This window comes from Delphinapterus leucas, chromosome 6, assembly GCF_059928025.1.
Source record: "Delphinapterus leucas isolate spDelLeu-1000000601 "Yukka" chromosome 6, BTC_Dleu_Yukka2, whole genome shotgun sequence".
NCBI classification, from domain to species: Eukaryota; Metazoa; Chordata; class Mammalia; order Artiodactyla; family Monodontidae; genus Delphinapterus; species Delphinapterus leucas.
Window position 1 is genome coordinate 115,516,716 of NC_143134.1, and position 27,624 is coordinate 115,544,339.

Below are 27,624 nucleotides of genomic sequence, written 5' to 3' on the forward strand. Positions count from 1 at the left end.
ATCACTGGTCAGCTTTCCGTGAGTGTGTGTGTGTGTGTGTGTGTGTGTGTGTGTGTGTGTGTACTTCTTCCTGAAATCCACTTGCCTCAGAAAGCTGCTGTGGTAGTAGCTCGTGTGGCTGTCCTTTTCCCTCTTCGCCTTTTCCACTTGCCCTTTTCGCAGTTCAGGAAATGGATAGTCCCACCCATTGCCCCAAAGTCTGAGACCCTCTCTGGTTCTCAGCAAGGGATTGTGTGAAATATTGGTAATAACCAAACCTCCTTCAATCAGCACTTTATAACCCAGCACCCCTCTGATTAAGAAATGCATGTGTTAATTCTGTATTGAAGAATGTGTTCACAGTATTCAGTAGTTTACAAATAATTTAGTGAATCAGAATTAAAGCAATGTTCCCCTCCAAAGTACTCTCAGTAACTTCATAAGGGGGAATTTCAATGCTGATAAATATAGAACTTTTAATAATAAAGTGTTTCAACTATTAAAAAAAGGAAATACATGTGTGATAAAACCTTACTTTTGATGGTCAAAATAAGTATTATTTGTCAAAAATAAGTATTGGCGTTGCTTTGATTAATTTTAGACTAACTGTGATGATAGCTTAATCCAGAAGGATATGTTAAACATGTAGAGCATTATAATTATAGTAAATAAAAAGAGTTTAAAAATTTCAATTTCCATATATTGCTTTTGTAGAGCATAAAAGTATATTGCATTAGGATAATATGGGAGGGAAATGAAATGGAAATGCGCTTCCAAAACAAAAGAGAACGCAGCATTTTTGACTATTAAAGAAAAACGAGTTTATATATTTTTAAAATGGATAGTGGGTATCAAATTGCTTTGCTATTTATATTTGGTTGGATACATTTTAAAGAATAGCATTACAGTTTTATTTTAAAATGTCAACATTTATGACATACTGAAATAACATTGTTTACAACTCTATAAACTTATAATGAAAAATTGTAGATGCCAACTTAAAAAATGTACAAAGGAGAAAAAAATGTGTGAGCTGATTTTTTTCAACTTTTTTAGGCAGTATTCCAGCAAAAAGTGTGACACGGGACAGGCACCTAAATGGGAAGGCTGCCTCACCTGGCCTCAGGGGGCCTCACGGGAACGTTCCCCACTGTACTTCCTAGAAATCTCAGGCTCCCCTCCCTTAGTGAGCCCTGGCGTGGTGGAGGTGGTGAGATCACCTGCAGAGCTCTTCTTCCAGCTTTCCCTTGCCTGGAGCACTCTCCCCTTCTCTGTACCTTAGCCAGAGCCTGTCGGTCCCTCAGGTGCTTTAGGTCCCTCAGGCCTGGTACCCATGCCTCCTCCCTCTCTCTCGGCTCCCTCGTTCTCCACAATGAAAATATGCCTCACTTGTTAGACCTCCACCAGACATCACCTCTTGCAGAAACACTCCTTGATTCCCCTTTCCTCTTTTCCTTTAGAATGGTTTCTCCTTCCTCTTTCACTATAAAAGAGGGGTTCAGAAGTTAAGGGAAAAGGGAGTTAAGTTAGAAAATAGAATGAGTCTCTGGAATCTTGGAGAGGTCCAGGTAGAGGGAGGCAGTGGCTTATGTGTTTGGCTTGTGTCAACAGAGCTTCTAGAGCGTTGTACCTCTGAAATACGGAGTCTCAATAAAAATACTGTTGAATTGAATTGAAGCTGAAGTCCAGTTCAGGTTTCACCTTACCTCTGAATTCTTTGATTTCCCAGATCTGCTGGGTCTTCTCTCCTTCCAAATTCCTTGTGTACTTATAGTCTATTCTGTACAGCTTGGTGTGTCATCATCACCATCCTGCAATTTTTGTTAATTATTTTGAGTGTCTAGCATTGTTTTTATAACCAAATTGTAAATTCTAGCCAGATAGAGGTACCTGTTTATTTTTTCATCTCCCCATGGCACCTGCTATAGCACTGGCCATAACAGATACTCAATAAATATATCCCAGTTCATTGTAAAAAAAGGAAAAAAATTGATGGGGTGTCCTGGGGTTGAAGTATGGATATGTCACACTTCACTGTATGATTTTGGGCCACTTGTGTATAGTCTGGATCTCTTGATTCTTCATTGATAAAACATAGGTGGTAGTGATAGCTAATAATATCAGGTAATCTCTATGGGCCAAAATCATTAATGTACCTGACATTTCTATGAGGTACAAATAACATTTCTATTACTACTCTTACTGTTCTCACTGTATATGAGAGTAATTTAAAGTACTAAAATAATCTGCCCAGGGTCACTCATAGTAAATGGCAGTGTGGATTTGAAACCAGACTCTGAGTCCCAAGCATTTACCCATCATGTGATACTGCCCATATCTGATGTATCTACCTCAGTTAAAGATTCTAAGTGAGTAGAAGGTTCTGGGTATCTTTTTGAAACAGGTAAAAAAGTGACACAAAAGTTGAATTTAGTTACATATTTGGAAAACATTTTTACTTTTTTCCCCAGCTTTATTGAGATATAACTGAAACATAATATTGTTTAATGTATACAACATGTTGATATGATACATTTAAAAATTGCCAAATAATTACTGCACAGTGTTACCACCTTCATCCCATCACATAGTTACCATTTCTTTTTCCTAGTGAGAACATTTAAGATGTACTCTTTTAGGAACATTCAAGTATGTGATACAGTATTATTAGCTATAATCAACCCCTGGTAACCTGCAGGGGTTTCTCTGAGTTTGTCTCTTTTAGATTCCACATTTAAAAACATTTTACTTTTTCCCAGTCCATAGGTTATCTTTTCCTTTTGTTTATTGTTTCCTTTGCTGTGCAAAAGCTTATAGCTTTGATTAGGTCCCATTTGTTTATTTATTTTTGCTTATTAGGTCCCATTTGTTTATTTTTGTTTTTCTTTCTATTGCCTTGGGAGAGTGACCTAAGAAAACACTGGTACGATTTACATCAAAGAAAGTTATGCCTATGTTCTCTTCTAGGAGTTTTATGGTATCATGTCTTAGATTTAAGTCTTTAAGCCATTTTGAGTTTATTTTTGTGTATGGTGTGAGGGTGTGTTCTAACTTCATTGATTTACATGTGGCTGTCCAACTTTCCCAACACCACATGCTAAAGAGACTGTCTTTTCCCCATTGTATATTCTTGCCTCCTTTGTCATAGATTAATTGTCCATAGATGTGTGGCTTTATTTCTGGGCTCTCTAGTCTATTCCACTGATCCATATGTCTGTTGTGCCAGTACCACACTGTTTTGATTACTGTAGCTTTGTAGACAATAGTATTGTCTGAAGTCTGGGAGGGTTATTGCTTTGGAAATTCTGGGTCTTTTATGGTTCCATATAAATTTTAGGATTATTTGTTCTAGTTCTGTGAAAAATGTCATGGGTAATCTGATAGGGATCGCACTAAATCTGTAGATTGCCTTGGGTAGCATGGCTGTTTTAACAATATTAATTCTTCCAATCCAAGAGCATGGGATATCTTTCTATTTCTTTGAGTCATCTTCAGTTTCCTTTATTAATGTTTTGTGGTTCTTAGCATATAAATCTTTAACCTCCTTGGTCAGGTTTATACCTGTTTTTTGTTTGTTTGTTTTTTGGTTTTTGGTTTTTTGCGGTACGCGGGCCTCTCATGTTGTGGCCTCTCCCGTTGCGGAGCACAGGCTCTGGACGCGCAGGCTCAGCGGCCATGGCTCACGGGCCCAGCCGCTCCGCGGCATGTGGGATCTTCCCGGACCGGGGCACAAACCCGTGTCCCCTGCATCGGCAGGCAGACTCTCAACCACTGCGCCACCAGGGAAGCCCTGATGTCATTTTTAAAGGGATTGTTTGTTTACATTCCCTTTCTGATATTTCCTTGTTAGTGTGTGATGTGACCGACAAGGGCTTAATTTCCAAAATATACAACCAGCTCATACAACTCAATAACAAAAAAACAACCCAATTGAAAAATGGGCAGAAGACCTTAATAGACATTTCTCCAAAGAAGGCATATGGATGGTCAATAGGCACATGAAAAGATGCTCATCATCACTAATTATTAAAGAAATGCAAATCAAAACTATAATGAGGTACCACCTCACACTGGTCAGAGTGACCATCATTAAAAAGTCTACAAATAACAAGTGTTGGAGAGGGTGTAGAGAAAAGGGAACCCTCTTACACTGTTGGTGGGAATGTAAATTGGTGCAGCCACTATGGAAAACAGTATGGAGGTTCCTCAAAAAAATAAAAACAGTGTTACCATATGATCCAGCAGTCCCACTTCTGGGCATGTACCCAGACAAAACTATAATTCAAAAAGATATATGCACCCCTATGTTCATAGGAGCACTATTTACAATAGCCAAGACATGGAAACAACCTAAATGTCCATCAGCAGATGAATGGATAAAGATGTGGTGTGTATATATACAATGGAATATTACTCAGCCATAAGAAAGAATGAAATAATGCCATTTGCAGCAGTATGGATGGACCTAGAGATTACCATACTAAGCAAAGTCAGAAAGAGAAAGACAAATACCATATGATATCACTTATATGTGGAATCTAAAATATGACACAAATGAACATATCTCTGAAACAGAAACAGACTCATAGATGAAGAGAACAGACTTGTGGTTGCCAAGGGAGAGAAGGGGTTAGGGAGGGAAGGATTGGGAGTTTGGGATCAGCAGATGCAAACTAGTATATATAAACAACAAGGTCCTACTCTATAGCACAGAGAACTATATTGGAACCATAATAAACCATAATAGAAAAGAATATGAGAAAGAATACATATATGTATATATGTATGTATGACTGAATCACTTTGCTGTACAGCAGAAATTAACACAACATTGTAAATCAATTATACTTCAGTAAAATATTTTTTTTAAAAAAAGAAAGAAAAACATTTTACTTTTTAAAGGCAGTTGGCAGTCTGCAGCTGAATTGAGTCAGGGGAAATGCATGGCTATAGTAATTGGGAGAGAACAGAAGCTTTTCCAGCCACTTCTTGGCCTTGCAGAAGGGCTCCAGAAAATCACCAGCCTGCAAAATGTTCACTACTCATTTCCCTGATTGCCAAAGGCGTACAGTCTGGGAGCTGGTAGCAATGAACGTCAGTAGGAGGAAGAGAGTACTTGTGGTTTTTGTTGTTTTGGTTTTTGGTTTTCTTGCGGTACGCGGGCCTCTCACTGCTGTGGCCTCTCCCGTTGCGGAGCACAGGCTCCGGACGCGCAGGCTCAGCGGCCATGGCTCACGGGCCCAGCCGCCCCGCGGCACATGGGATCCTCCCGGACCGGGGCACAAACCCGTGTCCCCTGCATCGGCAGGCGGACTCTCAACCACTGCACCACCAGGGAAGCCCAGTACTTGTGTTTTTATTATTGTTTTTAACTGATCTTAAAATTCTTACCTGGCCCTTTGCCTTCTGCACAGTCCAGAGTCATGAATCCTTGATATGTGGCTCAAAAGAGAAGCACAGGACAGTATATTCCCTTTTTGTCCACCAATTTTCTCTTTGTGTTTCTATTCTGGGACCAGTGTACAGACCATTCAAGTTCAGAGAGAGAGCAAGCTCTGCTCTCCTTTGAGCCAGTGTGTACAGCCTGGCTCCACTGTGAGCCCTGTGTAGGGGAGGGCCACGTGTGCTCTGTAGCTTTTGGTGCTTCCAGCTGGGTGACTTTTGCAATTGTATCCATCTGATTTTGAAATGTGAAAAAAACTCCTGAACTTAGGTGTCGATTTATACATTAATTACACCGATCTCAGTTGCAGCAGTGTGGTCTTAATAGCTGATTGCTGCAGTATCCAAATCTGTGATATCAGAATGTGACGTGCATATTTTAATTTGAGAAATAGTTTAACATTTTTAGATATTCATTTAGATGTGGTTATGCAGGTTAAACATAACGTATGATCACTGCTTCTTTCATTGCTTCCAATTAAACCTTGCTTGTTAGTTTAACCTCTAGGTAATCCCATCAAACAATTGATGTCAAGGAAACACTGCCCACAGTAGCTTCGGATGAGTGGCCATTAATTTTAATTGCCTTGATATTAAAGATTAAGAAGTATCGGGACTAGCAGAATAGAAACGATCTGATGTCAAGCAAATCCACTTGCTAAAGCTTCCCCAGGCTGCTGGTGATATTAAAATTTTACTGTGAGAATTAAATAAACCTTTATTAGTGATGACTGTTGTTTGATTGGTCCAGGGTTATGCATCAACACAGAATTCTTACATATCTGGAGATGAGACCTTTGATGGTATAGAGATTCCTCAATTATGAAACCGTTAATAAAGCTGTAATCAGATTTTCCAGGCTAGGTTTCATTAATGTATTATAGCTTCTCTGATTGTCAAGGTAATATTAACTACAAAGTACAGAATCCAACAGAGAATTGTTTAGAAGAAGAGAATTCTAAGATGGGCCTTTCTTGCTAAATTCAGAGTTGGGGAATTTTCATTAATTATGCTTAAGAAATTCCAAATTCCCTCTCAACCAGGAATATCTCCCTTTGCACTATAGATACATTCAATATTTAACTCTTTCAGAGGCCTGACAGTCTTACTCAGACAAGCTAGAGTGATATATATTGAAGGAGGTTTTTGTGAGCTGGTCCGCTAGGTCTGCCTCCTGAGCTGAGGATATGCTTGTGACAAGTGAGTTGGGGGCTATGAGAACTTGCTTTAACAAGCATAACCAGAGCGAATGTCTTTGGGGTCATCTTACAGTCTAAATTCAGAACTTTTATTTTTAGAGTCATATAATTCTGGTCTGGGAATGGATCCTAAGAGTCACTGAGGCTGCCTTCTCCTGGTGCGGAAATCCCTCCCAGAGCATCTGCCTCCATGCTCTTGGAGGCCTGGGCCCCACATCAGCATCATCTCGGCTTCTCCCTCTCCCCTGGCTCCACAGTGAGTCAGTGGCCAAATTCTGCCTATTCTAGTCCTCTTCCATGACCTCTGCCCTCTCCACGACCCCTGTTCTGCCGGGCTCAGGTCTTCCTCACCTTCTCACCTGTGTGCCCTCCTGACTCTTCCTCCACGACCACGTCCCACACAGTTATCCCACGCACCTGCCCCACACACATGGGGCTGAAAGAAGGGAGGGCAGAGGAGGCCGATGGCAGAGTGGAGTTGGGTCCCTCAGGGCTGTTTGAGAGCCTAATATTGTGACAGTCTAAATATTGGAACTAAGGCCCATGAGTGGAAATGGAAGGGAACCGGATCTTAGTTCCGAATGGAGAGCTGTGTATCCGTCAGAACTATCTAACGGTGGAATCAGGGACTTTATGACATGGTGAATACCACGTCTCTGGCAGTGGAGATGCCATGAACATGAAGAGAAAATGGAGACGGAGGCACAGGTTAAAGGACACATGAATTCTCTTTTAGACCTGTTGAGTTGCAGGTTGTGACAGAACATTTCTAAGGAAGTGTCTTAAAAATTGAGAACTGAAATTATTCATAGAAGTTAGGGATAGAGATGGAAATCTGGGAGTCATTCACAGAGACAATGGTTGAAATCGTTAATAGAGATAAGATTGCTCAGCGTGCGCGCGCGCGCACACACACACACACACACCCTGGTGTGTCAGGGAAGGAGAAGCAGGAGCATAATGTCACAGAAACCGTGCAAAGAAAGCACTTTAAGAAGGAGCCAGAGGTCGGGGGGAGGTAATTACAAGTATCAGACGCTGCTGAGAAGTCAAACAAGTTGCGGAGAGAGAAGACCATTGGATTTGGGACAGGTGTGATGCCCGTGACCACCTCAGTCCATCACCTAGTCCTGGAGATTGTTAAGATTGTTGCATGAGAAAACGTATGCAGAGGGCTCTGTGTGATGCTCAGTGCAAAGGCGATGCTCATTAAATAGTTACTATTACCACCACTATTTGAAATGAAGGAAGGAAGGGGCACATCTAATCCTTCATTGGGTCGGGGAGTTGTGTGGGGGGACGATAGTGGAACAGAAACGGCTAGGAAGGCCTGATCTGCAGCATATTTGCTTCCTGATGAGTTTTGGCTTGTTGCTGTCTGAACCAGTGTTCACGGTGGCTGCACAGGTCTTCAGCTAGTGTGCTGCCCTGTGTGTGTGTCACACAGTGACCCCCCCCCCACCCCAGGATGGGACAGTGTGTGGGCTGCTGCAGGCCAACATTGTCTTCCTCATGTGGCTCCCTTGCCAGGGCTCTCTAGCTTTCCCTGAACGGATGAGTGCCATAGTTTGAAGAATGAGAGTTCTATTTCCAAAGCAATTAAAGACTTGGCAGAGATGGTCAACTAGCATGCCCATTGGTGTAAATTGGGTTGGAGGGCTTATACCACTCCTTATTTTCCCTCAGGGTCCCTAAATGGCTGTTCAGGATGAAACAGTGACCCACCCTGCCTGATACCACAGCAGCATGCCCCTTTGACACATTATTAAGAAATTATTAAAAAGTGTTTTTAAACTGTTACTTTAACAAAAGAGAGGTCAGAGCCTTTTATATAGCAAGTGGGTACCTATTCATAAATTGCTGTGTGGGTTTTAGCTTCTTTATATAGCTCAGCTCCCAGGTGCCTGAACACTCAATGTAACTACAGGCAGTGAGTCTTGGGCTGAAGTTTCGCTGTCAATGAAATGTGATGAAATCTGCCTGTTGCCAAGATCCTCCTTAGAAATCTCTTCCGTTTGCTCTGGTTGGCACCATAAGTAGTTTGCAAAAGAAATAAGTATGTTCTACCTGATGAAATCAGCCACTGATTCTGCATTTGACCTTATTGCAATTGCTTGAGTTTTCACATTGTGACCTTCTCACATGTTAACTGGCACAACTTGAGCAGCCATCTTGGCAGACATACAGTGTCTTCTAAGGCAGGAGACAAAGGGTTTTTTCATCCATTATTAATTGATGTTACTCTTTTTAGCACACCAAACATGATTTTACTGTACAGCTGCCAAAATTGTTCCAGACCCCAAAAGAATAAGTCATTCTTTCACAAGCATTTCTTATTATTTACCTAACTTAACAAATGTTTCCTTTAGTTTTTCAGCTCCTTTTCAGGGGACTAGTCATTTATATATTAATTGGTATATACCAGTTGACTATTTTTTATGAACAGTGCTCCCAGCCATTTTAGTGTTACTGGGGCCAACTCCAAGAAGTGGTCTTATTCCAAGAGTGTTGAGAGGTTTGCCAAAAGAGCAAGTGAGCCTCTGCACCATTCTGCGTCATCCCCAGGGTGTGATCACAGGCTAGGAATTGAGTGTCTTCCAAGGTCTCCCTTTGGTGTCCTACAGTTATTATTGGAAGTTTGATTTTTGTTCCTCTCTTTGAACCTCGCTTCCCCTTACTCATATCCCTGTGATTTGTAGGTATCCAACTGGTTTGGCAACAAACGAATCAGGTACAAGAAGAATATCGGCAAGTTTCAGGAAGAAGCCAATCTCTACGCTGCAAAGACAGCCGTGACAGCTGCACACGCAGTGGCCGCAGCCGTGCAGAACAACCAGACCAACTCGCCCACCACGCCAAATTCTGGTGCGTACGGGCGCTCTCTCCCTACTCAGCTCAGGCAGCCTTATGCCACAAAGCCCTGTCCCACAGACCAGGAAACAAGAGCCATACTGGGGACACAGTGGACTTATAAAGGAAGATTTATATTAAAATGCAGACTTGTTCTTGGGGTGGGTGAATGAGTGGATAGCCAGAGCCTGTAGACCCGCTATTCACAGTGAGTGCCACTCCGTACTGTTAGATTCTGGAACTTTCACACTTAGCAGTGTTTTTAATTCAGCAGTTAAGCAAAGTGCTATCACTAACGATTATTTTAACTCTATTTTTCCATGTGTCATATTAAAATCAATAGTGGTCTGTCAAAGAACGAGTGAAATAGAAGTGGGAGATTTACCTGTTGCTGTGAGTAATGAAGCTGGTATGTTGGGGTTAGGACAGTAGGGCTTTCTACCTGATGTAGCTGCAGAGTCGAGTCCGCTGTCCTTACATCTCCTTAGCACCTGTGCTGACTCGGTAGGCTCAGCACGTGGTTAGCTGATCGGGATGTGGTTAGCCGTGAGGGGTATGGTACTCAACACATGGATGCAATATCTTGGCTGCTCATACAATACATTTTGGCCAGATTTTATGTGGCATTTTTTGATGGAGTTGGAAACATCTTAAAATTAGAGGGAACTTGAGTAGCAATGAAAGATGTGCGGCTAGTCCAAACAGATGGACTTGAGAAGCAAATCAAGGGACTTTTCTAAGGAGATAGTTTAAATATATCTTTAAAAATTCAGAAAGTGAGGGGTTTTTTGTTTGTTTTGGTTTGTTGTCTTCTTCCCCCCAGCCCCCAAGTTCTTTTTTTTTTTTTTTTTTTGGTACGCGGGCCTCCCACTGCTGTGGCCTCTCCCGTTGCGGAGTACAGGCTCCGGACGCGCAGGTTCAGCGGCCATGGCTCACGGGCCCAGCCGCTCCGCGGCATGTGGGATCTTCCCGGACCGGGGCACGAACCCATGTCCCCTGCATCGGCAGGCGGACTCTCAACCACTGTGCCACGAGGGAAGCCCCTCCTTCCAAGTTCTTTTTAATGGAGCATGGAAACTGATGAAAGTTAGGCAGAGTGTATGGCTTAGAAAGAGCTTGAGAAAAATGTTTCTTCTCTGGGTAATTGTCCACCATGACAGTTAATGATGGTGAAGAGCTCACTTAATGACCAAGTCCTGGAGATAAATGAAAACAAGGGGATGGTTCCAGGCCAGCTGCTGGGTGTTTTTCTGTTTGTTTTGATTCTCTCTTTCTTTCGTATGTGGGCTTCCCCATTGATAGGATTTTCCTAGATGCAAAATGAATCACAGGACCTAACTCCTTGGAGTTATTCTCCGTCCTCCTAGATCTAGAAATGCCTTATGTTGTACACAACCTTTCCCTTCTGTACCTTTTCTCCTTTCCCTGCCTCTAGGTCTTTGAGGATTATGTGTGTAGCTCTCTGTTATTCAGCTACTTAACTCTTTCCTTTCCAGGTTCTTCTGGTTCTTTTAACCTCCCAAATTCTGGGGACATGTTCATGAACATGCAGAGTCTGAATGGGGATTCTTACCAAGGGTCCCAAGTCGGAGCCAATGTGCAATCACAGGTAGGAGAAATGCCCCAGCTGGGGCCTTTCTAGCAGGGTAGGGTTTGGGCTCAAAACTCCTGACTCTCAACCCGTGGAAGTGGTCTGCACACCGTGCAGACCCTGTGCTGGGTGCTTCCGGACGTTACCATCTGCCCCAACATTTAATTTAATGAGAAGTCAAGTGAACAGTGGCTTTGGATGATTCAAACCTGATAAACTTTGTGAATGCATTCGGCTCTGGCTTGAGCTCATGGAGAGGGGTTGGGTGCATATTACCTTCATGACAAAACAGAACAGAAAAATTGTGTGTGCCAGTGTGTGTATGCTTTTAAAATATATTACTCTGTTTCATTTCTGTATTTATTTTTTTAAGTCAGAATACAAAAACCTGAGTTCTTAAAGTATATTCCAGGTTCATCTCTTTTTCTCATCCTCTTACTGGAAAGCAGCTACTTGTTTTTATGCACGTGGGAGTGTGTGCGTGTGTGAGAGGGCGAGCCAGTATACATATTTATAAGTAGTTTCACCCACAGCCATGCTCATTTGGCTGGTGTAGATGCAAAGTTTGCATGACCATGAAGATGTTGTTGTTTGGCTGGCATGAAAAACAAAGATGTGCGAGTTTAAATATGCAAAGAATTGTTGAAATTCTGCCAGTCACATTTGATTGATAAATTTGTCTTTCATTCAAGATGCTAAACCCTCATGGCACACATGATTCAAATTGTTTCCTTTTGTAAGTAATGATGTTTTAATAGATTTGGGATGATGAATTTTGTTTTGTCTCACTTCTAGGTGGATACCCTCCGTCATGTTATCAATCAGACGGGAGGCTACAGTGATGGCCTTGGAGGAAACTCACTGTACAGTCCACATAATTTAAATGTGAGTACTCTGGGGAACCAGATTTGAAGAGCTGTAGGAACAGCGTCAGGTAAACAGTGGCTAATAAATAAATTAATGGCCATTTTACTTGGCTTCTCTTCTTTTTGGCAGGTGGGGAAGGCAGCATTTTTAGTGTACTTTTATTTTATGAACCTAAACACTGATGTTACCTTCATGCCATTAGAAGTCCTCACAGAGGCCCAGGGTGGCTGGCATTCTGTCATCAATAGAGACTTAAGCATCAGCCCATTAAGATGCCATCTCCCACTGGCCGTGCTGTGTTCCAGGGAGATGGTGAAAAACAGGTCATTTATCTTAGACTCGAGCAGCAGGAAAAATTCCCAAACACAGCTCAGGTGAAGGGGAGGAGGGCCCCAGACAGATCAACAAACCAAGCTAAACAAAGACTCCTGTTCTTAAGAGTAACTTGCTGTATTGTCAATGTGGGATGCAAAACACGTCCAGCATTTTCCATGGCCTCTCAGTTAAGTACGGAGGAAATAATTTTAACTTTAGTAACCAATTGACCAGAGCTTCACTTTCCCCCCCCTCCCCCGACATGGATGGAAAATAGCAAACTCACAGCACCTAAAGGGGAGCTGCGGGGACTGGTGGACAGAATCTGGTACTCCAGACTAGGGAGGAAACGAACTGCCCAACACATGGTAGTAGAGTCAGAAAGAAAACAGACAGAAGTCTCCCTTTTTGAGGCCTAGCTTTCTATGAGAGTAAATACTAATGATTTAGAAAGTGATTGAGGATGTTCAATTGTAAAAGGAAAACAGGACCATTAAATACTCAAATCTTCTACATTTGAAATGTCAAATCTTTCTTTTTGGGTTTATAAATAACTCGTAATAACCCACAACAAACCATATAAAAAGCCTTTTAGTTGCATTTCTCCTTTTTCATTTAAGTGTTTTGAAATGCTTCAGAGAATGTGCGATATCCTTATCAACACGATAAAATATGAAACTGTGATTGCCTGCAGCATTTTACAGACATGAATTCCATCTTCGTTGATGAGGCTTGATAAGGCGCTGTTGTATAATACAGTGCATAATCTCAAACCACCAGAGTGAGGATTAATTTATTTTGAAAAAAAGAATGCTTGCTGACAAGCTCTCCTCCAGCTGCCACGCTGGGTAAAAATATTGTACATTTGTTGTTTATAAATTTGGATAAAAGAGGAATGATGCTTACTTCAGATGGAGTATCTTTAGACTTGTGTCTGTGTAAGAGATTTTCTTTTTCTAAGTATATTTTCCTACCTAAGTGGTGAGAACAGGTTACCCATTAGATAGAGGAGAGGATTTCTTCGAGTCCACACAAACACACACGCGCTCGTCACCATCCAACCTGCACAGCTGAGGCTCTGAAGATCAACCGCCATAGCTTTATTTTTTTTCCTAACCTGGATTTGATACACCCAAAGCCTGGAAAATCCTTCTCCCTTCGGCTCTGGTCATCTCTGCGTGGTTGTTTGGTCCCTCTCTCTCCCCCCTCCCCACCATTTCTCTGTGGACCTAGAGGGAGGAAAGGTGCTTTAGATGCAGGACTGTGCAGTTAAGCCGAAGACAGGGTTCCCTAAGAACAGCATATTGGGAGAAGGAAGAATTCCCAGCCCAAGGCTGGGCGAGGAATCTCAGTAGCCTAGCAGTGCAGGCCTAAAAAGAAGATATTTTGGATGGACTCGTAGAACAAGTCGCAGATGGATGTGAGGGAGTCGGGGGACCTTCTGCCCCTCACTGGCACTGGTGTGGGAGGTATAGGTCTGGGGGCAGCACAGCACGAGGCTGGTCTGCGCCGCAGGCACTGGGTGGCAGAGAGCTCACCCTCGCCTTCTCTCCAGAAAGGCCCGCCCCGTCACTTCCGCTCAGTGTTCCCCAGCTCACAAGCCCAGCACCTCCCTCTTCTTGACTGACATAAAAATATGTAGCGACAAACTGTCTGCCACAGCAGAAATCTGATCAGACATTGATTTCAGCAATTGCCTCTATAGGCCAAGACATAAGGCAAATTTGTTTCTGAGCACTGTTACTGCGGATGCAGGTCTGAGGCAGGAAGGGCCAGTGGCATGTGAAGAGCGGTAGCAACATCCCGAATAGGAGCCCCAGTTACAGATAATTGGAATCCAGATTTGAATAGTGTGTGCTCCTCCACAGTTCATGCATTTTCATTCTGCAAGATCCTATTTGGAGGGAAATTCTGGCCTTCATTTTCCAAGGGTTATAGTAGCTGGCTGTCAGTCTCGTATAGAAAAGGGGCCTGGGGGTGGATGGGCTTCTTCTCTATGGAAACGAGGATTAAGCTGGGTTGAAGTTTATACTTTGTGGAGCCCAAGGTCTTGCCAGAGCATCGCATTGAGCTTCTCCACTGCTCGCTTCTTATAAGATTTTTCTTCAAGTCACTTGATTTTTATCAGCAAATCAAAGGCCGAGCTTCGTGCCAGCTTGAGACCAGCTGAAGCCCTCCTTCAGCGTGCTGATTTATTGCCAAGTCTTTACTTGGTAGGATGGATTTGTTTTACATGCATTTAATCCCACTTTAACACATGCTTCAAACTCCTGCCAAAGTGGGTTTAGAAAACACATTTTGCTAATGCATCTTTGCTCTCATGTTGTCATCGGGGTATTTTCAATTGGGGAGGAGAATTAATATGTAGACGTGCACCCGTTGAACTGTGCTTCTCCTTTCAGGCTAATGGAGGCTGGCAGGACGCAACAACTCCATCTTCTGTGACTTCTCCTACAGAAGGCCCAGGAAGTGTGCACTCTGATACCTCTAACTAATCTCTGGCAACACTTTTCCCTGAGCTGACATGCCTTGATAAGTGCATTCAGAGCAATAGGAGGAAAAGGAAAGCGTTTTTGTAGCCCACCATCTACAGCTTTACTGTAAAACCTTGTCTTATTAGAGAACTTGGTGAATCTGTTTTTTAAGGAATCATAATCATTTGTATTTATACTTAAAAACACACAATGTTAAAAAAGCACTTTATCCAGTTAGGCCAAGATTTAACACTGTCGACAGTCCTATAGCTATTTTATCATAATTTATTATCAATATTTTACATTAATGGTTTCTCACTTGCCAATTACTTGGCCTTAAGGGTAAAAAGTACAATATATGCTAAACCTCAATCGCTAAAGCAGATACAAAGACTCACCTCACCTAAATTGAACTTCTTGCATATTTCCATTGCAGACTTTGACTGTCCTTCTTTCATATCACTAATGGAGTTGGAATAAAGGAGCTGTTTGGCTACCTGTTAATGATGGTTGTGTTTAAGAATCTTCCTCGTCACACTTGGGTTTCGATCTCTTATGTTATAATTAGATCAGAGACCGGTAGCATCTTTTCTCTCTCTGAAAGCACCAGTGCCCAGAGTCTGCTCGGTAATTAAATTATGGATCCAGACTGTTTTGAGAGCTGAAGATACTTGCTGCTGATAGAGGTGACCACGAGATCCGTCTGGGGTTTTATGGTGTGCACTGGGTGCTGCACAGACTTGTCAAGGTTTGCTACGTCCTCTGGGCATTCGCAAAGGCCCTGCTCTCTGGAGTGTTGTATATAGTGTAGCAAAAGAGTATTTATACATCTCACCAATCAAAACACAGCTTTATTACCTCATGCGAACTCATACAAACCAATAGAATTTCAACATGTTCTGTAGCTTAGAGTGCTCACTTACTACCTCTGAACAATACTCACGCTGTAGTTTGTCTCTTTCTTATCTTTTTGCATCTTGTAATTTACTCTTTGTTTCCCTTCATAAAATGTAATGTACATTGTAATCTTTTAAAAGAAAAATCAGGGTTGCATTTGCAACTTTTAAAAAAACCAAGAGTGGAAACATTGGGTCTTAAATTAACACAGGATCAGTAAAACTGTTGTAAATACTGAGAAACATTTTGAATGTTCTTCATCTTGTTACTAATCCATGCAAAAAAAAAAAAAAAAAGCGATGACTAATTGTGATGCATTCAGATTTCAGTATTCAGTACTGTATATTTCACCCTGTGTAATGGGGCCCCCTCTCCTTTCTCTCTTTTTGTATTGTATGCGATTCTGAAACTGATTGAGTCATGAAAATAATTTGTGGCGGTGATTCTAATGTATTAAAAACGTTTCGTGTTCCTTTCTAACTGGATTACACCCTGGATTGAAAAAGTCTTCCTCGTGGTAGTTATATGTAGTTTCAAACATGAATAAACTTTTTGCTTTCATGATTAAATGTTGATGCAATTTCTTACCCCACCTGGTGAGCCAGTCAGCGCAGGCAGAGGAGAAGGCCTGCCCAGAAGTCAGTCTGAGCATGTAAACGTGTGGCCTGTCAGAGGGACTCAGAAACCAAGGTGAGGCTGAGAGTGGCTGACTACACTTTCTGCAGGCTCCCAGCCAGTTCCTGGACCACCGTCACATGTCCTCACTTGATACTTACGCTCTAAGAATACCACAAGGAAAATATCATCCCCATTTTCACAGATTAGGAAACTGAAGTTCATAAAAATAGATGCCACAAGGTGAAAGACCTAGGACAACAAGGGCCACGCTTGGAACCCAGGTCTGTGTGTGTCCTTGGAGCTGACACTCTCCTGACTTAATGATGCATCCAGCATCTGTTGGATGGAAAGACCTGTTTGATAATTTTAAAATAATTATCAGTCTTGTCATATTCACTTCCTTGCTTTCATAACTTCTGTGAGATATGGGTTAAGAACAAGCAAAAGTTTGTCCCAAAAGAGTGAGCTTCCAAGGCCATAAAAAAACCAAAAAGCCACAACTTCTCATAACATACCTTTGAAAACTAAACTTCTAAAATGTAAGACCAACTAGAAATCCTTTAACCAGATTAAACACTGTTTTTGTTTTATTCACATTGTCAGCAACTCCATGTATTTACATATACATCTGTCGCAAATATCTAAATCTTTGTAATAAAAGAAGTCAATAGCAGGTAATTGGCCTGTTTACTATATCTCCAGGAAATTGACTCACAGGAAATCAGATTAATGGTAATCAGTTGTGGCAAATTGTCTCTGATAAATACAACTGTTTTACTATTTCAGTTTGTAAAACAAGGTCTAGGGCCACCATTCCCATTAATCCTGAGGCAGTTACACTTTACAAAATAGATTGCCCTCCAAAGCTGTCCTCCCTCACAAGGGCTCTCAGCCTGCCTGTAGGAATCTCTCCCATGGCTAAGTAGTTACTTGCATGATTCAATTAGCTTATGGGTCAGCCTTTCTTATCTTTGTACATAAAACAATCGCTATGCTATGTGGTTTTGCAAAAATATCCTGTGGAAACCAGACACACATGCACACACAGATACATCTTTAAAGTCCAGAAACACACACTTCCTAAGAACCATCTCAGGTCTCCTCTCAGGCCAGCCTACTGAGAGAAGCACATACCGGTGTTTGCTGGAAATTCACACGATGCATCTTTCCATTGAGGGAAAGATGTGAATATAAGGCTTTATTCAGAGGAGGTCTCAAAAAAAAACAGTAATTCCTTTCCTAGAAGCTAATTTGGGAGGCCCTTGTGTATAATCCCCTTCTGCTCTTCAGTACCTCTCTAGCAGAGGCCAGTGGCACCCTCACTTCATAGATAAGGAAACTGAGGCATGGCTCGGACCCCAAGGCTCTTAGGTCTCCCTCTAATTGGGTGAAATGTGTTGATCTGACAGATTTTCACCAGGTACCCTTTCTGGGGCAAGCAATGGGTTAGGATCTAGACGCGAGCACAATGAAATCAGGCCCTAGACCTCGGGAGGCTAAGATCCTGGGCCTGGGCCTTATTCAGAAAGCAGTGTGAGGGTGCTGGAGAGGCCGGTAGGTTTCTTTTTTCTTTGTTTTACATTTTTTAAAAATAAATTTATTTTTGTCTGCATTGGGTCTTTGTTACTGTGTGTGGGCTTTCTCTAGTTGCGGCGAGCGGGGGCTACTCTTCGATGTGGTGCGGCCTTTTCATTGCGGTGGCTTCTCTTGTTGCAGAGCACAGGCCCTAGGCACAAGGGCTTCACTAGTTATGGCACACGGGCTTCAGTAGTTGTGGCTCGCAGGCTCTAGAGCACAGGCTCAGTAGTTGTGGCGCACGGGCTTAGTTGCTCCACGGCATGTGGGATCTTCCCAGACCAGAGATGGAACCCGTGTCCCCTGCTTTGCCAGGCGGATTCTTAACCACTGCACCACCAGGGAAGTCCCAAGGCTGGTAGGTTTCTGAACCCCGAGACTGGAAAAGTGAGGCTACCACACCCTGTTCACAAGGTCAAAGAATATAACAGCAGGAAACCACCTGGAACACCCAGTTGCAGGCTAAAGGGCCTGTCTACGCATCCAGTTAGATGCACAAGGGCACATGTGTGCTTCTATGACACTATGTTGTTACAGAACCAAACTTGGGTCCACTGACCTGTGCACAGTAAGGCCAATCTACTGACACCGGGCTGTGATGAAGGGAAGTGCAGCGTTTATTGCAGGGCGCCAAGCAAGGAGTTCAGGACAGCTAGCGCTCAAAAAGCCCCAACTCCCCAGCGGGTTTCAGCAAAGCATTTTTAAAGGCCAGGTGAGGGAGGGGTATCCCAGGGTAAGTGATCAACTCATGTGCAATTCTCCGATTGGCTGATGGTGAGGTAACAGGGTGGTGTCACAGGGGTTAACATTATCAATCCTTAGGCTCCAGTAGGTGTGGGACCTACGTGCTCATGATCATCAAGTAGTTAATTTCTTCCATTTGGTAGTGGTTTTAGCATCTGTGAAACAACTCAGGAAATGTGTGTCAGATACTGTTCTCTAGGTCCTTCAGCGAGGAGCTACAGCAGAGGCTGTGAGGAGGAGTCTGTCCTGGCAAGTCCCCACAGGGTCCTGCTTGGTTACACTTTCAGGACTTTCTGGAGCCCAAGTGCCTAAGAAGCTACACGTTGGACAGGAGGTACTCGGGCAGCATGGGAGCCTCTGAGGACAGTGGACCAGGCAGCCTTGCAAACTAGGTTAGAACTTGTCTGTAGCCCTGACCCAGATGGCAGCCTGGTGCCAGTCCCTGGCCAGAAGCCGAGGAGGGCAGGGCGGGGTTTGAGAGCAGCACCCTCCCTGTGTGGAAAAGGTGACCTGGGGCTAAGCCTTCCAGGTGGGGAGGTGTTTGGGGTGTAAAGTTTGCATTGGCGCCGCGGGAAAGGGACCTTCTCCAGGCTGACAGCTACAGCTCACGAGCATCTCCTATGAACAGCCCTCAGCCAGGTGCTTTCTATGTTATTTAACGCCTATGGAGCCCCATGTCATGGGTGCTATTATCCCACCTTCAGATGGGGAACCTGGGGCTCAAGGAGATGACATCACCTGTCCAGGATCTCCCACAGAGCTGGTGTTTGCCCTGGGAAGGCCCCATGTGACACTTTCAGCAACCACTTGTAGTGGGACAGAAAGAGGCTCCTGTGAGCTTGCAGTGGATAAAAGAGAACGTCCAGTGTAAGGTCCCTTTCTGGGGCGACGTGACCAGGGGAATCATCCCCTGCCCCCCAAATCCTTAGAGCTTGCAGCCCTCCTACCTCTGTCTCCATTGCCTGGGCCACCAGAGTATGTGTGTCCTGTGGTGTGGACAGGACGTGTGTCACAGACTGTGTGTGGTCCTTTCCATGTCTATGGATCACAAAGTTGGGTGTGAGGGACAGGAAGAGCCCTCTACTTGGGCTGGGCTGGGCCTTGCACCGTAACTAAAGGAGGCAAACAGACCCGAGAAGGTAGCTGTCACGATGCATGGGAAGAGCTGAGCACAAGGCTGGGGCACGCCCCTTAAACGTACCTGTGCCCCGTGGGTGCTGTTCCAAGTCCCAGGCTGCGTGCAGCTTAGCCCTGGCTCCTGGCCCTTCAGCCCACTGCCCACACGGCCCACTCTGGGTTCAAGCAGATCCCACCCCCAGGCACAGATTTGAATCCTGGCTCCGCCTCCGCCCAGCTTTGTGACCTTGGGTGAGGGACTTAACCTCCCTGAGCCTCAGTTTCCTTATTCTCTCTTCTCAGAACATCCTTCTGTACCTGTCTCCTTGGTGAATGCCTGTCCTTTACGGCTGAGCCCAGACTACTGTGTCCTCCTATGGAGCCAGGCCCTTCCTTCTCCCTCGTGTAGTGCTTTATCTCCCCTGCTGGATGTCCAAGCAGAGACCTACAGGAGGAGAATCAGGAAGACAGAGTGAGTTGGGGGGTAGGGGATAGAGGATCAGAGGAGGGAGGACCAAGCAAGGGGAAGAGCGTGTGCAAAGGCCAGGGGGCATGGCGAGAGGAAATGTCAGAGGTGCCACCGTGGAGGCTTGCTCCCTCCCTTCCCAGGATCTCTCCAAATCCTCACAGCAGCCTCATGAGGAAGGTTCTATCATTCTCTTCACTTTACAGATGAGGAAACTGAAGCTACTTGGCCAAATACACATGGAGATGGAACATGAGTCCGGGTGTGTCTGAAACCAAAACCCACATTTTCTGCTCTTTGTGCCTGGCTGTCTTGTCAGGGTCTCTTTCTTGTCATGGGGGGCAGGCTCACTGTTGGTGAGCCTAAGGCGGGACCTGGGCAGAGAAGGAGACAGATGCCAGCCCTTCCCCCCAGTCAGAGCCATTGGCTCTTCTCTCCAGTGGCCGGGGATCCCAGGGACCCCGTCGGGAGGCTGCTGTGTCCACAGGCACTTCAGGCCAATAAACAGCCTGCAACACATCCCCCCCTAGGCCTGGGGACCCAGCCCATGGACAGCAGGACCATCATCCCCCAGCCCTGATGACTCGGCAGTCACAGACTCAGCCGTCGTGCATGGAACCTGCTTCCAGCTGGGCCCCACCAAGTGCATTGCCGGGAGCTACACCGCCCAGCCAAGTGGGTACTAGCCCCATCACAGAGACAAAAACAGATGTCCAGGGGTTCTACGCGGCCCCATGGCTAGGAAAGCGCCGTGACTTAGCACTCATGAGTGGATGCTCCTAGTGAGACCGCCCGGGTGGGATCTGGGCTCTGCCTCGCACCGGCTGTGTGTCCTTGGGCAAGTCCTGTAACCTCTCTGTGCCTGTTTCCTTTGCTGTCAAGCACCTACCTCCCAGCAACGTAGGGAGGATCAAGTGAGTCGGTACAGGTGAAGTGTCCTGCATGTAGCAGGGGCTGAGGTCAGCTGTTCTTATTACCTGTTAGTCCACGGCTTGCCCTGTGCTGATGATTTGCACTCAAATTCCAGCTTGCATCCCCCTTCACTCACTGTTAGTAAAACCCAGGGTCTTCTGCCACCAGGTTGGTTCATCGCCTTCAAAGCAGCATGAGGTGGTGTGAAGAGTCAGGCCGAGTTCTGCCATCTTCCAGCTGTGTGTGACCTTGGGCATGTCACTGCCTTCTCTGTGTGGCCTCAGTTTCCTCATCTATGAAATGGGGAGAATTTGTTCCTACCTTCCTAGTAGGGATGTTGTAAAGATTAATGAGTTGATGCACTCATGATGCCTGGCCCATGGGAGGGGGTGGGTTCCCTTCTCATCGTTGTTACTGTTACACAGTACCCCAGATCACAAGGGGATGCCTGGTCTCTGGCTCCTCTGGCTGAAATGATTACTTCCGGTCAGCAGAGAGGTGGCCAGGGGGTATCAGCTGCTTAGGATCCTGGGTGGGATTCGGTCTCTTCAATCTACCTACTCCGGCCTGCTCCCTCCCAGGCCTCAAGGCAGGACTAAGGCCTTGGCCTCACCTCTCACCACCATGGCAGGAGATAATAAAAGGCTGATTCTCTTTTCCTGGTAAAATTTCAGCAGAAAGTGTGCGCATCATTAAATATGGAAATCCAGAATTTTATTAGCAATCTGCTAGATCTGAACTGACGCCAATTAAACAAAAAAGATATCATTTATAAAAAGGCAGAGTTCAACTTGTATTAAATATGAAATGCAATTTTCTCCTGGTTTTGATTTATTACTGGTGGTCCATTGTTCAAAGAAGCATGTTATATTTCAATAGAGAAATATTGTTTATTCATTAATATTTTAAAACGGGCTTATTGCTGTGCATGGCCCTCACCGAATGAAACTTATGATTTAAAACATGAATTAATAAACACATTTGAAAGTGTTAGACGAGATCACAACCTCTCATTTTTCATTTTCCTGGGAGCATATTAAATTTTTATAATTCTGCATCTACAGTTTTTTCTTTTAAATAAAGATGCAGATTCTGAATTACTCTGCTAATTTCAGGTAACCAGGAGCAAAAAGCAATATTGTGGGGACCAATGTCAGGATCATAGAATCCTCTAGAAGACACTCAGGTTTATTTTTGTAATATTCATAAATCAAAATAAGTGAGCTTTGTGCGAGAGGCAATGTTCATGTGCGTGAGGATGCTGGCTGAAGCGGGCCCATGCATCGGGCCCATCTGTGTGTACAGGTGGGTTTAACGTGTCAGTGTTCACGGGCACATGCGTGAGTGTGTCCACTGAAACACACACACAGCAGACTAGATGTTTGAGTGTGGGCAGTCTCAATGCATTTCAACTGTTTGGTTTGACAGGCAACCGCTGTTCATTGAGCACCTACTATGTGCCAGGCACCATGCTAGTTACTGAGGGGGAGGTGGTTACAGGATGATCTCCCTGCCTTTCTCCTTCTACACACCTCCCTGAGTGGTCTCCCCACCAGGCGCTGGGGCTGCTGAGTTCCCCACAGTTCCCCAACACCAAAAATGATGCCTTCTGGATGGTGAACTCTTGCGAAATATGTGTTGATGTGTGGATAAACCAGAAGCTTAGGGAAGGGAGAGATGTTTATGGGCTGGAGGTGGGAAAGGGCTTCTGCAGAGATGAGTTGAGTTAGGCTGGGAGAAAGGCACAGGCTGGATGGGGGACTGTGGGGGAAGTGGAGGTCCAGGTAAGACAGAAGAGAGGGCACCTCCTGAGGACAGTGAATGACTGCCTGAGCCCCCACTGAGTCCTCCCAAACGCCCTATGGGACATGAACTGTCACTGCCCCCTTTCACAGAGGAAGAAGCAGAGATCTAAGAGGGAAGAAAGTTGCCTTTGGGTCCAGGTTGAGGTCCACACCCTTCTCTAAAGAGGTTAGACAGGGGAAGTAAAGTTGGCAAAATAGAGTAGTGGGATCGTGTTGTACCCACGTGCGGGGGAAGGCGGGGATTTGGGGAGCCTTGGGGAAGCCACTTACAGAAGGAAGAACGGTTGGTGGTGGAGAATCAGCCCTTCCCCACAGGCACTGGCTCGGGGGAAGTGGAGGCACAGGAAGGTCACTAAGGTACCCTGGGAAAAGCGCTGCCCCGCTCCCTCTAGTACAGACACGCGGGAGTTTCTCTGGAGTGGACCTGCTGGCATTGAGTATATGCTTTACTAGGGAAGGCCAAATTCTTTTCCAAAGGGGCTGTAACAATTTACACTTCCACGTTCTTGCCAAAGTTTGGTATTTCAAATTTTTTCGCAGCCTGCTGGTTTGATGATGTTATGTCATTGTGATTTTAATGTGAATTTTCATGCTTACTATTGAGGTTGCGCCACTTTTCATGAGTGTTTACTGTAATTTGAGTCTTCTGTGAAGTGCCTGTTGAAGCTGTTTACCCATTTTTGTATGCTTGTCTTTGTCTTACTGATTTGTAGGGTGTTTTAATGAACAGTAGGACAATGCTTAATTTTAATGAATAATTAACTAACTGTTTTCCTTTTTAGTTACGGTTTTTTGTGTATGGTGTGAGGTAGGGGGTCTAATCGTCCCAACATCATTTACTGAAAAGTTTCTCTTTTCCCCAATGATCTGCACTGTCATCTCCATCCTGCATCAAGTGCCCACCTATGTGTATAGTTCTGTTTCTGCTGTTAAAGTATATATCTGTCTCGGTGCTGGTACCACACTGGCTTTACAATTGGTCTTGATAGCTTATAGAGCAAGTTCTCTCGCCCTGTTCTGCTTCAGCAATATCTTGGTCATTCCTGGCTCTTTATATTTCTGTATAAGTTTTATTTTTTATTTTTATAAATTTATTTATTTATTTATTTTTGGCTGCATTGGGTCTTCATTGCTGCACGCGGGGTTTCTCTAGTTGTGGCAAGCGGGGGCTACTCTTCCTTGTGGTACACAGGCTTCTCATTGCCGTGGCTTCTCTTGTTGCAGAGCACGGGCTCTAGGTGCGCAGGCTTCGGTAGTTGTGGCACACAGGCTCAGTAGTTGTGGCTCGCGGGCTCTAGAGAGCAGGCTCAGTAGTTGTGGCGCATGGGCTTAGTTGCTCTGCAGCATGTGGGATCTTCCCGGACCAGGGCTTGAACCTGTGTCCCCTGCAGTGGCAGGCGGATTCTTAACCACTGCGCCACCAGGGAAGCCCCATGTTGCTCATTTTCTTATTGTTGAATTTCAAGAGTTTTGGTATATTTTGGATAATTGGGGTTTTTATTTTAATCAGATGTGGGTTTTCCAAATATTTTCTCTGAAACCGTGGCTTATCTTTTCACTCTGTTGACATTGTCTTTCACAGAGCAGAAATTTTAGATTTTAACGAAGTCCAGCTTATCAATTATTTCTTTCATGGATCACGACTTTGGTGTTGTATCTGAAAAATACCACAAAGTTTTCTACTCGTAGGTTTCTGCTCTGGTAAATTATGATCCACTGTATTTGCCTGTCTATCTCTCCAGTTTGGGGGGTAGCAGTTTGCCCTGTGACCTCACTTCTCTGATGATTCTAAGAATTGTTGCTTTTTCAGTTTGTTCAGCTTTTTACTTGTTGTTTGGATGAAGTGGCAATTCCTAAGCTCTTTACATGCCAGACCTGAAACAGGAAGTCCCTCCTGGCTTCCTTGCTTTCCCTTAAACACCACACACACACACACACACACTCTCTCTCTCTCTGTGTGTCTCATATATGGCATCATTCTATACACATTGTTTTTCAACTTTGCTTTTTTTTTTTTTAAGGAAAAACATCCTGGACATCTTCCATTTTCTTCCTGGACACTTAGGCAGTCTTTGGTGTTGGTGTCATGGTACTCCATGGCAGAGGGGTCCTCATTTAACCAGTCTCCTACTGTTGGATGTTTATGGTTTAGCACCCTTACCTACAGTGCTCCATAAACATTCTTGAACATAAATCACTGGGGACACATCTGATCATTTCTATAGGATAAACTTGTAAAAGCAGAGTTGCTCAGTCAGGTTCAAGGCATCTGAATTTAAAGTTTTGAGAGAAACACTCTTATCTCCCCTAAAAGGCCATGCTAGGCTGCATTATGTCTCTTTCAGGTGGTCTTGCTGTTTCCCTCAGCAGAGTCAGGAAGCTGGGGTAACAGAGACATGAGCCGCAGACTGCCCGTCCACCATGGCTCAGCTCAGAGCGCCCCTCATCCCTGGAGTTTGCCTCAAATTATTGACAACTGTTTGCCCGTCCCTCCTTGGCCTCAACCTGACCTGGATGGGAGTGTCTTCCAAGATGTTGATTTGCTGGAAACTCTGGGAAATTTTCCTCTAATGATAATAAGAAGAGAAATAACAGCCGCCAGTGACTCAGTGATGATTTCTAACGGCCAGATTCTGGGCTAAGCGCTTGGTGAATAGCGTCTCTTTGGGCTTATTAGCCCCATTTTGCGTATGAGAAAACCATGCCCAGAGAAGAGAAGTTTCTTGCCCAAAAGCTCCACAGCCAGGACCAGTCCTGCTGAGCCCATCTCTGAGCTGGCGAGACTCACCGCTCCACCATCACACCTTCTGTGAGCCTCAGCTGTGGCTAGGGGTCAAGGGTAACGACCTTGTCTCCATCACAGGGTGGTGAGGACAAGAGAAGCAAGGAGAGTCGTCTTCAGAAGCTTTAGGCACATGTAAATGTATCCACGGTCAGTGTCATGGACAGTCTGGGGTTTTCTGCCTTCACCTGCAGGACACTCACAGTGGGCCATCCTGATGGGCTCAGGGGATGTTGCAAAGGGGGGATTTTAACGCCGGCTTACAGGGCTCGTTGCAGGAAGCCAGATCGCACCTCACGTCACTGCAGCCTGCGATGAGTGTGCCAAGCCAGGCGGCAGCGGTGGGATGCATGGGAGGAGCTTGGCCTTTAGAGTCCAGCACCGCACAGTAATCTGGGCACCCCTCTCCTCTCTGAGCCTCAGCTTCCCATCTGTAAAATGGGGATGGTCCCTCACAGGGCTGTGTGAGGACTGGATGAGGTCTTGCTTATGCACTGCTGACCCGAGGGTCTTACATACAGTAGGTGCTCATCAATCAGCACTCCTTGCTCAGAGTGGCCGGGGTACCCAATCCAGGCACCTCCTTGGGGAAGCATTCGTAACCACAGGAGCAGTTGTGATCCATGTCTTGTCCAAACGGACCGATGAGCTGAGGGCAGTTCAGAGTCCTCGGGCCACCCCTGCCCTCCACGCTCCGTCCTGGCAACCTTCTCCCCACACCCACTCCACCCACCTGGCCCACTGGCACCTGCTTAATTCACACATTGTAACACTATTAGAGTTTTGAAGCATTCAGTGATGAATGCAAGATAAAATGAGGACTCCCAGAATATTGTCTCTCCGCCCCTGGTGGGTCACAAAATCAGAAACGATGTCTGATGCTCTGACGATCACTGGCACCCCACCGTCACGAGCACTGAGCCTTTGGAGGTCTTTATTCAGTCTGCAAGTGTGCTCTGTCATGTGCTCATCCCCGCGGGGACGGCGACTTGTGTGTGTTTCTGAGCAGGGGTCACTCGGGGCTGTTGGCTCTGTTGCACTGGCGTGGGTGCCAGGGTGTGGCCTGCGTGCCTGGTGCAGTGGTTGGTCTCAGTGCGGCTCTGCCACGCGCGGCCCACGTGTCTATCGTGGGGTGTGTATAAGGGTGTTGCCAGCGTGTCCCCGTCCTGGGAGTGGGGAGGCCCTTGGAGATTTATTTGCTTCCTCAGTAATATTTGCTGAGTGCCTACTATGTGCCAGGTGCTTCTTCTAGGCACTGAGAGTGCAGCAGAGAGCAAAATACACCCCCAACCCCTGCCCTGGTGTTGCTGACATCCTAGATGGAAACTCTGAGGCCTATGTTATGGATTGAATTAGGTCCCCTCAAAAGAGCCGGTGAAGTTCTAATCCCTAGAACCTGTGAATATGATCTAACTTGGAAATAGGGTCTTTGCAGGTAAAGTCAAGTTCAGATGAGGTCATACTGGATTAGGGTGGGCTCTTAATCCAATGTGACTTGTGTCCTTATAAGAAGAGAAAACAAACACACACAAGGAGAAGGCCATATGAAGACCAAAGCAGAGACTGGAGTGTTGGGTCTGCAAGCCAAGGGATGCTGAGGACTGCCAGCCACCGAGAGAAGCTCGGAAGATGCACCATCACCATCGCCGTCACCACCACCACCATCACCACCATCATCACTATTGTCATAACCTCTGCCACCGCCATGTCCACCATCACCATCATTCCTCATCGCCACTTCCTCATCTGTGAAATGGGAACGAGAGTGTCACCCACACAGGGGTCCCGGAGGATTAGATGAGATCAAGGTGGGAGAGAGCCTGGCGTTAGGCGGTGTGCCACTCATGTTGGTTCATTCATTAATGCATGCATTCATTCAGGACCCCCTTGCCGGGAGACCCTCTGTGCCGGGCACCAGGCACAGAGCAGCTCGGCCCCCCTCTGCAGCCACCCTCCGTGTTGTCCCACAAGCCGCTGGAGCACCCTTGATCC

The 27,624-nt window shown here is 45.1% G+C and overlaps 1 protein-coding gene across 8 annotated transcripts in view; it reads left to right on the forward strand.

Annotated features, from left to right (window-relative positions):
- The window catches only part of PBX3 (PBX homeobox 3), a 230,318-nt gene extending 215,097 nt beyond the window's left edge, over positions 1-15,221 (forward strand). For 7 of the 8 annotated variants that reach the window (XM_022578733.3, XM_022578736.3, XM_089913751.1 and 4 more), the window contains 4 exons: positions 9,320-9,485; positions 10,967-11,079; positions 11,857-11,946; positions 14,646-15,221. In XM_022578733.3, the coding sequence (XP_022434441.1) occupies positions 9,320-9,485; positions 10,967-11,079; positions 11,857-11,946; positions 14,646-14,738 (462 nt within the window). In that variant the 3' untranslated portion in view covers positions 14,739-15,221. The remainder of the gene's footprint in view (positions 1-9,319; positions 9,486-10,966; positions 11,080-11,856; positions 11,947-14,645) is intronic. The other variant, XM_022578735.3, reaches the window with a different exon arrangement.
- The last annotated feature ends 12,403 nt before the right edge of the window (positions 15,222-27,624 follow it).